Here is a 15,846-nt window from a genome sequence, read left to right as displayed (position 1 = left end):
ATTCTCCAGTACTCTCTATCGATCCGAGTCCTATTCACTTGAAGTATGTAAGTATTTCAAGACTCGGATGCTCGAAGTAGGGTACCAGTGAGCACTGGCATATTATCACACATCTACTAGTACATACTAAAATGTGTGCATAATTAGGGTGCAAACATTTGATGTTCATTCAAATGTTGCTTAGAATAGGCCAGCCTAAGTGATAATCAATATGGTAGACCGGGATCATTCTCAAGTGTTTGTAGCGAAAAGAAACGTCAGTGTTTTATTTAACCCTGTGGTATTAAGCCAGAACCAAACAGATAAAAGTGACCAATAGGCGTATTCAGCCAAGCATCAAAAGAAACCGAAATCAAACAAAGCAGAGTAAACGTTGCAACAGAGAGGATCTTGAATCGTTATAAGCAAAGCCACGAACATTCCATCATGCTGAAGCGTCACGCCGTAGCAAAGACATCGCCATTGGATATCACCTCCTCAACCACCTAAAGAAAAATTAGTCAAAGTCTAGGTAATGTATCTAAATGATAAAGAAAACTCACCGCAGCCTCCTCCACATCCTCCGCCTCCTCCTCCTCCTCCTCCACTACAGCCGCCGCCGCCGCCTCCTCCACAACCACCTCCCCCTCCGCCTCCACCGCCGCACCCGCCTCCACTACAAGCACCGGTACTTCCAACTGCATTGATATTAGCATAGAGAATCATAAAGTATGTTAAAAAGGCAGAGTACATACCACAGCTGAAATCAGCTCCACCCGAAGTACCGCCAGCCCCAACACATGCACCGCTTGCTACACCTCCGCCGCAGGTTCCGTTGCAACAGCTTCCAACAGCCCCAACAGCGATATTCATGCAGCTTGGATTGCAAGCATACGAGTTTGGAGCGATAGCAGGATCGCACATATACGGCCCGTAGTAAGGTACGTAGATAGGGTATCCGTACGCATATGGCATATAGTCTAGCGGCTCAGTAGTACGGGCATGTTGAGTGGTTTCAACAGCCCCCTTTGATCGACGTCGTTTCCCAGTCTTCGAACGAATCTCTCATAGTTCTGTGCTAGGCGCATTCGATGGATGTACCCTACTTGGGACTCGGCGGGGTTTCGGTCTGCCGAGGAGACGGCGTTATGAGCTGAGATATGCGCGTTCTTATCCGGATTAGACGAGATATCCTGTCGATCATGGAGTGATTCAGCGTTTTCACGGGCAAGGCGTGATGATCCAATACTAATCACTCGATCATACAAATCTGGTGTGCGAGTGGCTTCGCAGTACCAGCAGGTACATTCGCTGTAGATCCCGCCGTTCGTGGCACGGCGATACATCTTGCTGGTCCATTCGAAGCACTCTGAGAGCTTGTTTTCGTTGACTTTGTCATCGTGGTCGATAAACCGAGGGCTTGACTTTTCTCCTGAGAATCCCGTTGTGTAGTTATAGTATCTGCTTGGATGGAGCTGGTGCGTGTGCCAGGCGAGATCAACGTCCAATGTGGGTACAGCCATTTGCTTTGGATTGTCGAACATGATAGTTAGGAATATGGCGTACTTTCTAATCAGTCGATCGGCTGTGTCCATCACTGCTGGTGAGTGAAGCCAATCCATATTATCCATCTTCTGGACAAATGTACTCTGGCGGATGACTGCACCGACAAGGTCAAGTGCAAATGGGCTGAAGTTATCCCAGTAGCGAGACATCATGCGTCGGAAATGAATCTTCTCTCCCGGTCGAAGAGTAGTACGATTGCGCGCGCTTGCCTTCAACACATCTTTCTTACGCAGCTCGGTTTCCAGCCAAGTGCTCAGTTGATTGATATCATGGCACCGATCAATTCGGGTGTCTGTATACGCAATCAAGTCCTTTCCACATGCCTTCAGAAATTTACTGGGGAAGAGCATGTTATCATGAAGTACCGATGGTCGGGTGAGCTTTATATCGTCCGGCATTCCATTCATGTTCAACAGGGCTCCCGGGACAGATCGACCATGGTCCAGTAATTCCATCAGATCTTGATGAAATTTGGCAATTCTCAGTCGGCCGTGGTCGACCTTGCCCAGACAGTGCCTGCAAACAGTTTCAAAGCCCTTGTCGGCGAATCCAGTGCTGCGTTCAAATGCATCTTTGAGTGGACCTGTCATAGCGCCTTCGGTCCATGGCACGAGAATGGCGTGTTTGCAGCGGGGGCATTCAAGTTTCTTGTCGAGTGGATCTTGGAGATTATCCCACTTAAGCTTCATCTGATGCTCGAACGAGTCTTTGCTCGCATCATCTGGGGAATATTCCAACGTTCTGTCGTCGATGCATGCGTTCACAATCTCAAAGGGGAAACCCGTTCGCCAGGTACTCATCTTACCATAGCGAATACAATCCTCAAGATAGTTTCTAGGATTGAGCATGTGGGAATGCCAGACCATCAGAATATCTTGATTGAATGTTAGATCTATGTCCACTCGCCTCTTCAATATATCATGTTTATTTTTAAGGACATACCAAGGGGAGGCAGTGTCTTAGCAGACCACACGACCTTCGTATCACCATTGGTGATAGTTCCGTAAGTGATACTTTCTTGATCGGAGATTGTCGCCACTCCTCGTGACATAGGTAGAGCAGTGAACCACCACTTCTCGTACCGTTCAGCTGCACGAGCCACATAGACAGCGAACCGTTTCTCTTTAATGCGAATCATTGCCTCGTCGAAAGAATCTGGAAACTTGTTTGCATCGGCATCGTAAATATCGAACAGTCCATCCTGATTAGAGATGTAGTCACGCAGGTCTGCTAAAACAGCCAAAAATTTGAGATGTACGACACACTGATCGCGAGTGACAGTTCGGGAACTTGGGACGTTGGAAAGATCGTTCAAACTGAGTTTGGGTAATTGTAGCAGTACTTCCTGCTTGACTCTCTCGTAAGATGGCGGTCGGGAACTCTTGTCACTAGCAAAACTAGTTGCGGGGGTCTCTTTGGACTTCTTGCCCGTTAATAAACCCATGATCGCGTTGAACTTGCCAAATTTTAGGTTGTAATCAGACTGGTAACACTAGCAAAAGGTGATGAAGATGTTAGTTGGAAATAGGAGGTTGGCACGACGGAGTATACGGGGGGCTATTTGGATCATTTTATATCCTTAGGTACTAATAGTACTATACCCGACGATCAATGAATTCGGTCAGGGTTTCATTCGTTGTAGTGTCAGTCACATGTGTACTAGTATCAAGTTCATCAAATCAGTTGAAGAGCAACGTGCCAGGAACTGACCAATAATTATTTTTACCGATCAAGTACGCCCTGTAGTTCCACCTTCAGGGTGCCTAGCTAAGCCCTTCGGGCCAAAAGCTTCTTCCGGAGTTGAGCTCGGGGCTCAGGGATCGCGTCACCATCGGACATAGCTGGCTATGCAAGTCTTTGAGCCCACGCTTTCATGCGGGACGCCTTAAAGGTCACGGGCGAAGCCGTCTCGGGGCGCGGTTATTGGAGGCATGGCGATTGTGATTGCACTAGTTCCACCTGGCGGCACTGCCTCGGTATGCGGCTCAACGCCCGAGTGGCCCCAGTGGGAACAGAATGATCCAATCTTGAGGCATAGACTTCATTTGGATTTGCCCGTGAGAAATGATTACTGAAACCATATCGATCCATTCAAGTTTCTTTCACTGCCCAGGTGGCAGTCTACTCTTATTCTATTAGATACATGCGGGCCCCTTACAACCTTGGGTTTCAACTGCTTGGGTGCCCGAAGCTATAAGTACGAGTACTATTCCATGGATGACTTGCACATGTGGACATGAGATCCATTGAATAGGGATGCTACATCTATACCAGTACGACATAGTACCTATTAGGAGTAGCAGATAAGCGGGTGTTTGTTGATGTATTCTCCGCAGAGGAGTGGAGACTGCATATGTGGGACTCGGATGACCTCATTGTTATGCTGCGTATGCATATCATAATGACACCTGGGCAGAAGATTGTACCTCAGGACCAACCTTGGAAAAGTTGAAGGTTACCTATGGTAGTATTATTGTATTCGAATGTTCTTCACGCATATGGTCTGGACAGGATTTCCATAGTATAGAGTGAGCAATCTTGGAAATGAGTGCCTCCTTCATCTCATAAACTAGAAATGATTCAAGTTGGACCAGTACTATGCACACGTCTTTAAATGTCTTCCTACTGGCAGTGTCGACTGAGTTCATACCTTTTTGAAATTGGTAGCAACCTAGAATTTTGTTGTTTTAATACTACAGTGAACCAACATTTGAAGGCGTCTGTAAGGGCTTCTCAATAGAATGGCCCGGAATGCATTGATATCAATATGTCCAAATGTGTCGATTCAAGTTATAATAACAAGTAGATCAGTCTATGCATGAAGAAACGAGGGTATTGTAGTCCATCAAAATGGCAAAAATACAAAAAAGAAACAAACAAACGTCAACGCTACATGACCATGCACTTATTTCTTCGTTTTCGGCTTCGTTCTCGAATAGTATGTTCGTTCCAATCCTCAATGCGCCGGCGCCACTCCTCATTCTCTGGTGGTGGTAGGCTTGTCGGTTCAGTTGAGACTCGTCTCCGAAAAGATCTTCGCCTTTCGGGGATCTGATCATCGTCTTCTGCGGAAAGGTCTAGTGCATTTCCATGTGGTTGTGGGATATGTAGAAGGTTTGGAGATGATACAGAATAGGAGAGATAGTTTTCCCCAAGCACGGTTGCACCCAATGAAAGAGCAGAGAAGTCAAGTTGTCGCTCTGCTGGCTGAACAGCCAAGGTTGGAAGCGGTTGTAATGATGGGAGGCGGTTTGTGGTGATTGGAACAACCGGGGGACTGGCTGTGCTCGGGCGAGCAGCAGATAAATGGGCTGGTAGTGGCGGCAGGGCTGGAACTTCTGGTATCGGCGTGCTGGGCTGTTCGCGAGCCATAGCTTCTACAGCAGCCGAAGAATCTCTGCGGGCTCTTCCACCGCGTAGACTACTAGTTATAGTCCCCAATCGTTGGATAATCGCTGACTGGGGCCGAGGACGGTCTGAATGGTTCAAGCGTGGTACCCGGGCTGTTTCAGCTCGTTGAACATGGTTGTTGGTGATAGTATTTAATGCCGTTGAAGAACGTTGAGCCGATGTGGGCGGAGTATCAGGACTTGATACTCTTGGCAAGAGCGTTTGTTGCAAATGATCTGGCAAAGGTTCATCAGGCTCACGTTTGTACGGTGGAGGCGGCGGCACCCAGTTATCTGCGTCGCTTTCATGGGGTACTTGGCGACGGCTGGGAGAGTTGCGATATCGTGGGTCGTATCGCCCTCGGGTTGATGCTGCAGCTGTGGCCGCACGATGAAGTGTATCTTGAGAACGAGGTTGTGTATTATCATATGGAATCTCAACAGGACCACGGGAGGTCGTCATTTCTGTTGCGAGAGGAACTGCCAAACTATTGCGTCGCTGGGGGTCAAGAACTGGAATTGAGGGAACTCTAGTTGAGAGCCCGCGGCGAACTCCAGTGACAGTGACATCTGTATCATTGCGAAACAATCGAGTTCGTCGTCTCTGTAGCTCGACTTCTGTGTCCAAAGAGGAGTCTGGCTCTCGCAGCAGTTTTGGCGTTGTCTCACCAACTTCGATATCTAGTTCGGTTTCTCCACCATCGGTAGCTGATCTCTCAAAATCTAGGAGAAGAATTCTTCCCCCGTCCACAGGTACGTCTTCTTCACCAAAAATTTGTGGACGTACACCACCAGGAGCCACAGACACGAGACGTCGCCGTGGCTTCGTCGAATTTGCCGAGTGTACCCAGCGAGTTGATGTGATTCCATGCATGTCAGTAACGCGTCGACCGCGAACCAGGATTTTAGGCTGTTGAATTATTTTACCCAGTTGGGCCAGATTGTCACGAGGCGGTACAGAGCCTGAGTAATGATGAACGCCACTCAATACCGTTGTGTTCTGTGGGGCCGTGCTAGCAGGTGCATCTGGCGAGACCACATCGAGATGCCTGGGTATTCCGTACAACCAAACTTCAGAGTCCTGAAATCCGAAAGCTGCAAGTTGACCAGCCTCATCAACAGCTGGCAGCATAGCAGGCATCATTTCTCTTGATTCCCCTGTCAAAAAAGGACTAGCAAAATAGACACCACCGGCGTCTACATTGTTCACTCGGAGGGCTCTGAATGCTGCCAGTTGAGGGTCGTATCCTAGGATCCAACTATCATCTCCTTCGTCATGCTCTGGGACTAAGCAGGCATGACTAAAACCGCCGACCATCTCGGGAAATAGTATTTGTGTTGTCCACATTCGCATCTGAACTTCTTCTGGCGATGCATCGGTCCCAGTCTCGGTATAAAATGGAGCAGTAATAGTTACTATTCCATCTAACCCGAGATCTACGGAAGATCCAAGCAGCATCGAACCATCTGGAGTAAATGAAAGTGCATCAACACGGAGACAGCGCGCGGCACGACGTTCAGTGGGTAATGTTTCTTCTCCAACTGCATGGACCTCAATGTTATCTTCAAAGGAAAGGGCCAGAACACTTCCAGTAGGTGAGAATATGAGGTCTCGTGGAGCGTCATTCAAAGTAATAGTCTGGATTCGCCTTGCTTCATCACCGGACAGCCTGTATATATTAACCTTGTAGGATTCAGATACCACTGCCAGTAGGGAGCCATCGTCTAGGATAGTAGCCCCTAGAGGTCGACGGCGGGTCTGCAGCTCATGCTTGACAGACACTGGATCTGCAGCCAGTTCCAGCACAACAATCCGCGATGAGCTGATGCACAGCACCATATGACCATTGGCTGAAAATGAAAAGCGAAACACTTCGCCTTGTGGAAAGGCTGTGGAGGAGCTCATAGAACTCGATATCAAACGCACCAAGGTCTTGCGAGGCCGCAGGAACACATCAAATGCATTTCGGCGCGCCTCTTTAATGAACTGACCTTTCAGATCTGACAAGCCGTCCGCATCAGTTGGCGGGGCAAGACCCTCGCGTGACCAAATAAATGAAGGGCATTGCGCTAAGTGGTAGGCGTAGAGTGCAGGAGACTCTGATATATGCCTCCATTGACGATTCAGCAGCGCAAGTGAAGCAAATGTGTTGGCATCTGCGGCATAAAGAATGCTAGAGGGGGCGGGTCAGCCAACACAGGGTCCAGTCTAAATTGGCCACATAGACCCTCCAGAACATCAAAGCGAACAAGCACACATACTTCTCAATTACAGATGGGGGCAGCCGGTCAAAGACGCGCGCTTCTTGAGGGGAGGCATCCTCCATTATCACCAGCAATTGCCGACATACGGAATTGACGCGGGCACCCAAGATGGAGTTGCCCTTTGAAAGTGGCGGTGCTCCCAACCTCCTTCATGTTGCCCGTGTCGATCTTATGGATATAAATAGAGAGGGCACGTGGTGATGACTCAGCATCCCCGCATTCAGTTTAGCTTGAGTTTTTCTTTTTCTCGAAGTATTCGGTTGACCTTATCTAAGCGTTTTGGTGATTCTGAAGAACTTCCACATTCTACTGTGAATATTTGAGGCTGCATGATTAAACCCCAGAATATCCAAGAACCACCATGAAAGTATAACCTCCACTGAGCCCCCGGCTGTGCTCTTCCACCCAATCGATCATCAATGCCTGTCGCATTCGGCCGGGTCATACCCCTCATCCTGTCCAACTGAGATCGGCCGACTCCGAAAACTCCCCGGCATCTTTTTTCCCCAGATTGTTTCCCTCACCTTCACCTCTCTCCACTTCGAAATCTTTATAGGGTTGCGCATCATGTCACCGGCGCCCCTTCAAGTCAATCCCTCCTCCAAGTTACCTTCGCCCGGCTTCAATGCCGGCGCGCGACCTTACCGCTCTCACAAGGTCCGCGCCTGTGACCTTTGTCGCAAGCGCAAGTCTCGATGCACCGTCGATATTCCTGGCCAGAGCTGTCTACTGTGTCGCGTGCAAGGTGCCGACTGTCATTACCAAGAAGAACCCCAGGGGGATACTTCGGTGTTGAGTGTACCGGAAACGAAGCCGTGGTCGGGAGCCCAGCCGATCGAACCCGTATCAGGTCAAAAACGCAAGCGCAGCCCTGACCGATCCCCCAATTCGGGTCCGCATATACCAACCCGCCAGTCGACTAATGGGCCGAGTCCCCAAGGCACAAATTCGTCCTCTGGGCGCCCCGGGAGTGAATCGCGACGCAAGTACGATGATGATCGCCACAATGAATCAGTTCTCATTGTCGGGCCAATGGTAGCAGAAGATGCGCAGGTAATTGAGAAATACATGCCTCCAGAACGATCGAGTCTTTCCGAAGAACCCAACAGCCACCCATACAATATTTATTCGAGCGACCCTAGAAAACCGGTACTGTACACTACAATTACACGGCGGAGAAAGGGTATGCGCGTCGGTGTTCCACCAGGAGAAAACCAGAAAGAGGTCCTTGAACAAATTTTGGGGCCTTTCAAACATGACCTCGTGAGATTGTATGGCCTTGAATAATCCCGAATCACTTTGTTTACACATACTCATTTTCTCTTGATTTAGATTTCTTGACCGATTCAACGTCGCATTTCCTATATTTGATGGCGAATCTTTTTGGGAATCATATATCACAGAATCCGCGGAAGATCCTCCGGCATCACTTCTATGCCAGGTTTATTCGATGTCGCTTGTTTATTGGAAACACACACCTAAGCTCGCATGTCACCCGAAGCCAGATGTGAGATATGCCGTGAACATGACTGTTGCGGCCTTGCATGAGGAGTTCTCAGCACCTGGGTTGTCCACAATCATTGCCGCACTAATCGATTTGACCGGCCGGCCAATTTTCTCCATGACAGGAAATGCTATTAGTTGTGGTCGAATGCTTTCCTTGGCCAATTGTCTCGGTTTGAACAGAGATCCGAGCCTGTGGAAACTCTCTGAACAAGAGAAGGACCATCGGATTCGGCTTTGGTGGGGAGTGGTGATTCACGATCGTTGGGGTAGCTTTGGCCACGGTGTACCTCCTCAGATATCCAAGACTCAGTACGATGTCCCTCTTCCGACTATTGATGGTTTAGTGGCACGAAACCTTCGCACAACAGAGCGCGTGAGAGCAGCACATTGCCACATCGCCTTATGCAAGTTGACCGAGATCCTAGGTGAACTGCTACCTTTGGTATATGGTCTTCAGGCAAAACTGGCACGCGAGAGCTCCAAGAAAATCAGACAAATTAGAACAGAGTTAGATCTATGGGAGGATTCTCTGCCCGATTGGTTGAGATCGCCAGAGCATCACACTCGTCAGGATGAGATCTGCGCATCAAGCAGTCTACACCTAGCATTCTTGGCCGTCAAGATGCTTGTCAGTCGAGTCGAATTGAATGTAAGAATTTTCACCCTGTCAAATTTGCAGTTGCCAACCGCTTACATTGGACTTGCAGGAGGTCAACAATGCAGAAACAGATAATCCCGAAGCTCGCCGTTATTTTCAGACTGAGTGCCGGCGATCAGCAGAGGAGATTGTACGGTTCATCACATCCCTTCGATCAGAAAACTTCAAGGAATTCTGGTTACCCTGTATGTCAACACCCTGTTTATTCAAATTTCCTTTTTCTCTCTGGCTTTGTGAATGATTACTTACAACTTCCATAGATAGCGCATTCCACTTGACATCGACCGCAACTCTCCTCCTACGATGTGCTTTTGAAACCAACGATAGTGAGGTCGCCAGGTCATGTCTCAATAATGTTGAGAATCTTCGAACCGTCCTCCGTCGGGTTCGAGAAGAAGAGGACTGGGACGTGGCTGATATGTGTCTTGATCACTGTGAACGTATTATGCATCGACTCCCTGGCACTACTACCATAGACCAAATGTCTACTTCCGCCATGGCTGATCACGGCCTCGTCAACCCGGCTGCAATCTCTCTACCGGAAACTCAAACAAATAACGATATTGTTGATGATATGATGTCTATTTCGAATACATTTGGCACAATGGACGGTTTCCCCTTCGATATGACAGGTATCTGGGACGTTTCTGTCTTCCAAGATGTCAACTTGCCTTAGTAAGATGTCTTTCTTACTCTTGGTTCAAGCCTATTTTGGTTATTTTATGATTGGTTTCTGTGTGGCTTTTTTGGTGTCAACGGACATGTACTTTAATTCAACACTGTATATACCCTGGGTCTAGATGACCCCCAACCCGTGCATCTAGAGCAAGATGAAAACTTGAAGAGAAGAAAAAACGATTCTAGTATCAGTCTCGGTTTCTTGATATTAAAAGCATTTGTTTGATCAGATTTTAGAATGTACATTGAGAATCAAGAAACAAGAAGATCGGACACCGAACAATATTTTACAGTCGTTCCAGGAAATGAATGCTCAGAACGAAACCAACCCATCTAATGACCCGCCCCTTGCATGAAATGACGAAATAAAAGGAACCCCAGATATGATAAGTTGGAGGAGAGGAGAGATAGACCAGAGGAGGTAGGCGTGGCAATATAAGGAATATTAGAGTGTTGGAATGGCGGTGTCAAGTTACTGCTTGTCACCGCCAGCACCAAACATGCCAGTGAAAGAGCCCTTCATGCTCTGCATCTGCTCTTGGCGGGCCTTCTCCTCCTCGGCGGCCATCTCAGCGAGCCACTTCTCGCCATTCTCGCGGATCTCCCGCTCGATCAGCTCGTAGTTCTTCTGGCCACGCTCACGGATCTGATCCCACAGCATCTTGCCCTGGGCAAGACCTTCGGAAGGAGAGATCTCGCCATCGGGGGTACGGGTGGACTTGAGACCCAGAGCGGAGGCAACGCTACCCATGCTGATAGAAGGCTTCTTCTTCTGCTCTTCAGCGAGCTCCTTCTCGAAGCGCTCACGCATAGCCTTCTCACGCTTGGTGAATTCAGCTGGGATATCGGCGCCCTCGAATGACTTCAGAACAGGACGGATGTCTTCCACGCCCATGCCAGCAAGGTACTCGAGGAAGGGAATCAGGGCAACGAGGGTCTTGTCCTTGGCATCACCAGTCCACTTGTCAAGCACAATGGCGTTCTCAGGCTGCAGGCGGGCGTGCTCCTCCTTGGTATCGAGGAGGATGACCTTTGACAGGTCACGGTTCAAGTAAGAAAGATCCTAGTGATACTTGTCAGAATTATACAAATAGAAAAAGGCTAAATAATATTGTCATACCTTGATGTACTCTCCATCCTTGTAGCGGGTAGCTTCACGGAACAGGGGCCAACGGATAATGCGGTAAGGATCGAGTTTTCGGAGAACCTGGTCGGCCATCATGCTAGGCACACTGGTGAACAGAACAAGCTCGTAGTACTGGTTGAGGTAGCGAAGGAAGTAGTCAACACCGGGACGCTTAGCCACACGCCATCCGTGCTCGCGGCTCCACTCGCTGTGAACAAGCAGATCCTCCAGACTGAGAACGAGGGTGTATGGCTGGCGCATGTTGGGGTCCTCATCGGGGAGCAGCTTAGGGAAAGCAGGATCCTTGTAGTAGCTGGTGAGGTCTCCAGTACGGGCCTTGATACGGTTCCACCAGAGACCCAAGCTCCAGCCGGATGGTTGCTCAACGTGAGCGCGCTCCTCCTCCTCGGTATCCCAGTTGCGACCTTGGTAGGCCATACCCGCAATACCAGCAGCCAGCATCACTGCGTACATGATGTTGGCCATACGAGCCTTGCGGCGATCCAAAGAGGTCTCATATCCACTCTTTGGGATATCACCACCTCCTCGACCATCCTCGCTATATTCTTCACCTTGAGTAGGATCCTCTGTAAGGTTCAGCTGTGACGCGCCGCCTTTCTTTGTGCGGCCTTCCAACTCAGCGGCCAATGTCGAGGGAATACCCTGGGTTAGGTCGGGCAGGGGCTGGTTTGGGATTTGTTCGGTCTCGACCTGAGAAAGAGTGATTGTTAGAAGGATACTTCGAGTACCTGACGAGTGACGGAAGTAGTGTTCATCTCACAGTATCTGCCGCATCGGTCTCTGATTTAGCCTTGGTCTCAAACTCGGGCTGTTCCTTTGAATGTTGAGATTGAGAAGCCTCGGCAGCAGCCTTGGACTTCTTGGACTTGAGTGTCTGGGGGAGCTCATATGGACTGTCTTTGCCCTTAGCGTACCACCGGGGTCGCTGAGCGGACAGGGCCGAAACCCTTGAAGCTCGAGTAGCGGAAGCTAGGACATTGGGCCTCGTTAGAGGCAAGATGGCGCGGCTCAACATGGTTGGATGAAATTAATGAGAGACAGGTGCACTCATGCCTTTCTCAAGTATCGCGGAGTCGCGGACGTCCGGGTCAGGTTTCCCGCAGAAAAGTCGGAGCGCGAAGTGGATCGGGTAACCCACAGAATCCAATGACGCAGTTTCTATATTACCTATCGCCGCCGAATCTTCTTCTTTCTTTTCTTCAAGTTATGAAAGTTCACCCAGATATAATTTGACCTTGTGCACCTTTTCTATGTGTATTTGGTTGAAATAACTGGGGAGACCAAAGAAGATTTCTTCTATTCCCACTTCCAAGAGCGCAGCGAAGGTCCGCCGTTGATGTTGCTGCTCCGAAGGTGGGACACAACCTCCTTTTTACGTTAGATTTTATTATTTTTGATCCCATCATTTGCGGCATTCATGATCACTGCCATGCGAACCTTCAATTGAACAAGACATTTCGAACCATGGAATCTATACCAAATCCTTAGACTTGTTCCGCGTACTTGATAGATTTCGATCCTATTTTCCATTTTTCTCATTCGCAACATGTCTTCCAAAGCGGCCAGGAAGGCCGCGAAAAAGGCCCAAGCAGCCTCCGAATTCTACGAAGGCCTTGAAGATATACCAGAGCTTGAACCTGTTTATGATACATTCCGCTTCCTCGATCTCCCATCTGAGATTCGGGTTATTGTGTACCACTTTGTGCTGTTCACGCCAACGAAGAAAACCGCGAGGCAAAATGCTGGCACCGTCGGCGCCTCTGCGAAAAAGGCCAAACTTGTGGCACCAACTGCGCATCGAATAGCGTTATTCTTAGTCTCACATCGCATTCATGGTGAAGCCAGTCATTATTTTTATTCGACACAAATTTTTCGCGTTTTCACCATTCAAGATTTCTCGCGCCGTCCCACCCTCCGAGCAATACCCCGCCGCTATCGTCCGTTGGTCTCGACCCTCGAATTGATTCTGGGCAACAGTTGGACAGCACCGCCAAAGTCCTGGGTTGTTGATAAGGGCCTTGGGCTACCTGATATGACCCTCACGCGCACATTGAAGCTATTCATTGAGTGCGACCCCTCCCAACCCATCTTCGAGGGGTTCCGCATATCGAAAGAATATTACACTGAGTTTTCTGGGAGATTGGTGAAAGAGATCCTGGACCAACTTCCAGATTTGGAATGGGTCGAATTCGATGCATATCCGTCTGTACAGAAGAACGGCTCTTTGATGAGTCGCTTACTACGTGAGGCTCGAGCAGCAAATAAGAAAGTCAAGTGGGGCCCGCAGAGAGGCTGGACGGATATTAATGATATAGGCTTTGTCGTTGATGAACCAGAGCCAGTTGGCCCTGATGTCAATGGGGTGCAATCACATGTCCCTACGCCTGTTGATGAATTAGCAAACATGGTCGAGAGTATCACTTTGAATGTGAGTGATCGAGCTGCGACTTACAATTAGCAATAGATCTACAGCTATACTTTATTTTTTGTACATAGATACTACATATACTACATGAGATACTTTACATAGCGATGTCTCCTCCTGCCAGCCTGTGTGGACTGGTTACTAGTACAAATACTAATAGTACTCAAATGCCACAAGTTCCAACTTGAAGGTCGTACTATGCTACCTACCTCTACTATTAGTACGCGCCGTGACCCATATCAGTGGCCTAAAATGGGCATTCTTACCTAAGTACTTACTACCTAACTAGGTAGTAGTCCATACACATATTACAGGCACCTAGGCTTGAGATCAATGCGAACAATGTCCCGAGGTCCTCAAGAAATTGAACTAACGCCTTCACCACAACATTGAACTACTCGGAAACCTTGAGCTTCCACGGAATGAACATACAGATTCCAATAAGAGAATAAGATTTCGTGATTAGAACGTTTCAATGAGACTCATACACCTTCAATGTTTCAAGGTTCTAAATCTAAAGTTCCTCATCCACATCCATCGAGGCGCCATTCGTGTCATCTTTGGTTGCTGACTGGCGCGCTACCGACGCTTCCTTGTCGATCATCTGCCTGGAAACAGCAACAATGTTGTCTTCAATCAATTGCTGACTCACATCTTCGATGTCTGGAGATTACTGTTAGTATCGGTCTGGAACAAGGGTATGAGAGTAGATTGAACGTACGCTTCTTGGGGTCAACTTTGCCGACATATCGTGTCTTCAGCTGGTCCTTGCTCAATTCGGTCTCTTCCTTCACTCGCTTCTCGTAGCCCTCGGCGAGGCTGACAAGCTGTTTCATCTGGTCCACGTTGTGCTGACCTTCCTCATGGAAGTCGTTCATCTGGAGGGCCTCAGTCCATACATGCTTGTGCAGATTCATGAGCATGTTCTCTTCCAATCCAGTCTTTCGGTAGTTGATGGCAATGCTGTAGTAGTGGCGGTTAAGACCGTGAATGAGGGCTTGGATGGAAGGCTTGTTCAAGTGACCCAAGTTGGAGGTTGTTTGACGAGGCTCTTGGCCCATAACGACAGTCTGGGGTTGGATAAGGCGGAAAGCATCGATGACAACCTTGCCCTTGACGGACTGGATCGGGTCAACCACGACAGCCACGGCGCGAGGGGTGAGTTGCTCGAATGATTGTTGGGTGTTGATATCGACGGAAGACAGCCAGCATCCAAAACCAGGGTGAGAGTGGTACCAGCCGACAACGGTTTCCGGTCTAAAAATGAAAGCAAATAGAGTCAGTCCAAGTTCCAATGTATCTACCACCATCGTGATGACAATTTACCGTCCTGTCTGTCGCAGCATCTCCATCATCTTGGTTTGAAACACAGGATCCACAGCCTCGACACTAACACCAGTACCGCTCTGGGGCATGGCAAATACATCTACCACTCGAACTGTGTACTCGTCCACGAACTCTCCCAGCATAAGACCCATGACTTCCATAGGCACACCGGCACGGCCGTGCCGCAGCATCTTCAAAAGGGCCAAGGAAGAAATGTGAACAGTTTCAGAGTTATCGATGAGGTTTGGGGTATCCTATATTTACTTTAATTAGCGACGAGAAGCTTTCAAATGCCAGCATGGCAAGCTCCAACAGCTGGCACCGCGTTAACCTTGGCAACGCCACACAGAGATCACTTACACCACCTGGAGCAGCGCTGCCCATTCCCATGCCCTGGGCAGCCTGCAGCATCCGGTTCAGGCGATCCATGATTGATATGTAATATCAAACTAGATATAACGACGTGTGAAGGAGGTAGGATTGAAAGCTCCCAGTGAAGCTCCCGATAGGGTAGAGGTGTGTTGGACGTAGATTAAGAGAACCGACAGAAGACAACGAAATAAGTCCTGATAGGTAATTCACTCGTATAGTAAATCAAGAAGCTAGACTTGGTTGATCTTCTTCGGGCAATGACAGGACAATGATGTGGATGCTTTGGCTGGGTGTTCGGAGACGGGCACATTCACTAAGCACATTCACTGACGAAGGCGGTCTATTTATTCTGCCCGCTCTGCTCCTTCCCACGCGGCGATTGATTCTCTCTCCACACCCTCTCCGTCTCTTGTCCACAGCACTATGAGCTTGTCAGACCTGACCTGTTGCTGCGATTAACCTCTTCGTTCGCCGATCGCGGTTCTTGGTCACCAGTGCTCTGTCTGTCTTGGTTACGTCTGGCTTTTCATTCTGC

The 15,846-nt window shown here is 48.8% G+C and overlaps 6 protein-coding genes across 6 annotated transcripts; 2 read left to right on the top strand and 4 right to left on the bottom strand.

The window, feature by feature from the left end:
• Window positions 1-437: 437 nt before the first annotated feature.
• Window positions 438-2,989, bottom strand: N7483_000613 (uncharacterized protein; the record flags this gene model as incomplete). Its single annotated transcript, XM_057084051.1, has 5 exons — window positions 438-485; window positions 543-670; window positions 735-1,029; window positions 1,086-2,419; window positions 2,488-2,989. 5 exons carry the CDS (start codon window positions 2,987-2,989, stop codon window positions 438-440), a joined length of 2,307 nt encoding a protein of 768 aa, XP_056950200.1.
• A 1,445-nt stretch (window positions 2,990-4,434) lies between these two features.
• On the bottom strand, window positions 4,435-7,261 carry N7483_000612 (F-box domain protein; the record flags this gene model as incomplete). Its single annotated transcript, XM_057084050.1, has 2 exons — window positions 4,435-7,108; window positions 7,197-7,261. 2 exons carry the CDS (start codon window positions 7,259-7,261, stop codon window positions 4,435-4,437), a joined length of 2,739 nt encoding a protein of 912 aa, XP_056950199.1.
• A 505-nt stretch (window positions 7,262-7,766) lies between these two features.
• N7483_000611 (putative C6 transcription factor) lies at window positions 7,767-10,039 on the top strand (the record flags this gene model as incomplete). The annotated part of the gene is given in 4 exon segments (XM_057084049.1): window positions 7,767-8,470; window positions 8,532-9,371; window positions 9,385-9,548; window positions 9,624-10,039. The coding sequence occupies 4 exon segments, from the start codon at window positions 7,767-7,769 to the stop codon at window positions 10,037-10,039; spliced, it is 2,124 nt and encodes a 707-aa protein (XP_056950198.1).
• Window positions 10,040-10,513: 474 nt separating this feature from the next.
• Window positions 10,514-12,203, bottom strand: N7483_000610 (protein translocase subunit TIM50; the record flags this gene model as incomplete). Its single annotated transcript, XM_057084048.1, has 3 exons — window positions 10,514-11,104; window positions 11,162-11,878; window positions 11,949-12,203. The coding sequence occupies 3 exons, from the start codon at window positions 12,201-12,203 to the stop codon at window positions 10,514-10,516; spliced, it is 1,563 nt and encodes a 520-aa protein (XP_056950197.1).
• A 531-nt stretch (window positions 12,204-12,734) lies between these two features.
• On the top strand, window positions 12,735-13,646 carry N7483_000609 (uncharacterized protein; the record flags this gene model as incomplete). The annotated part of the gene is made up of 1 exon (XM_057084047.1): window positions 12,735-13,646. The coding sequence occupies one exon, from the start codon at window positions 12,735-12,737 to the stop codon at window positions 13,644-13,646; it is 912 nt and encodes a 303-aa protein (XP_056950196.1).
• A 481-nt stretch (window positions 13,647-14,127) lies between these two features.
• Window positions 14,128-15,368, bottom strand: N7483_000608 (proteasome regulatory particle lid subunit RPN11; the record flags this gene model as incomplete). Its single annotated transcript, XM_057084046.1, has 4 exons — window positions 14,128-14,276; window positions 14,335-14,870; window positions 14,940-15,193; window positions 15,300-15,368. 4 exons carry the CDS (start codon window positions 15,366-15,368, stop codon window positions 14,128-14,130), a joined length of 1,008 nt encoding a protein of 335 aa, XP_056950195.1.
• Window positions 15,369-15,846: the final 478 nt, after the last annotated feature.

Source organism: Penicillium malachiteum (assembly GCF_028827825.1).
Source record: "Penicillium malachiteum strain IBT 17515 chromosome Unknown utg000001l:1.0-8184562.0:1.0-8186909.0, whole genome shotgun sequence".
Taxonomy (NCBI): Eukaryota; Fungi; Ascomycota; class Eurotiomycetes; order Eurotiales; family Aspergillaceae; genus Penicillium; species Penicillium malachiteum.
The sequence above is the reverse complement of the archived record's forward strand: the minus strand, read 5'-3'. Positions and strand labels throughout refer to the sequence as shown.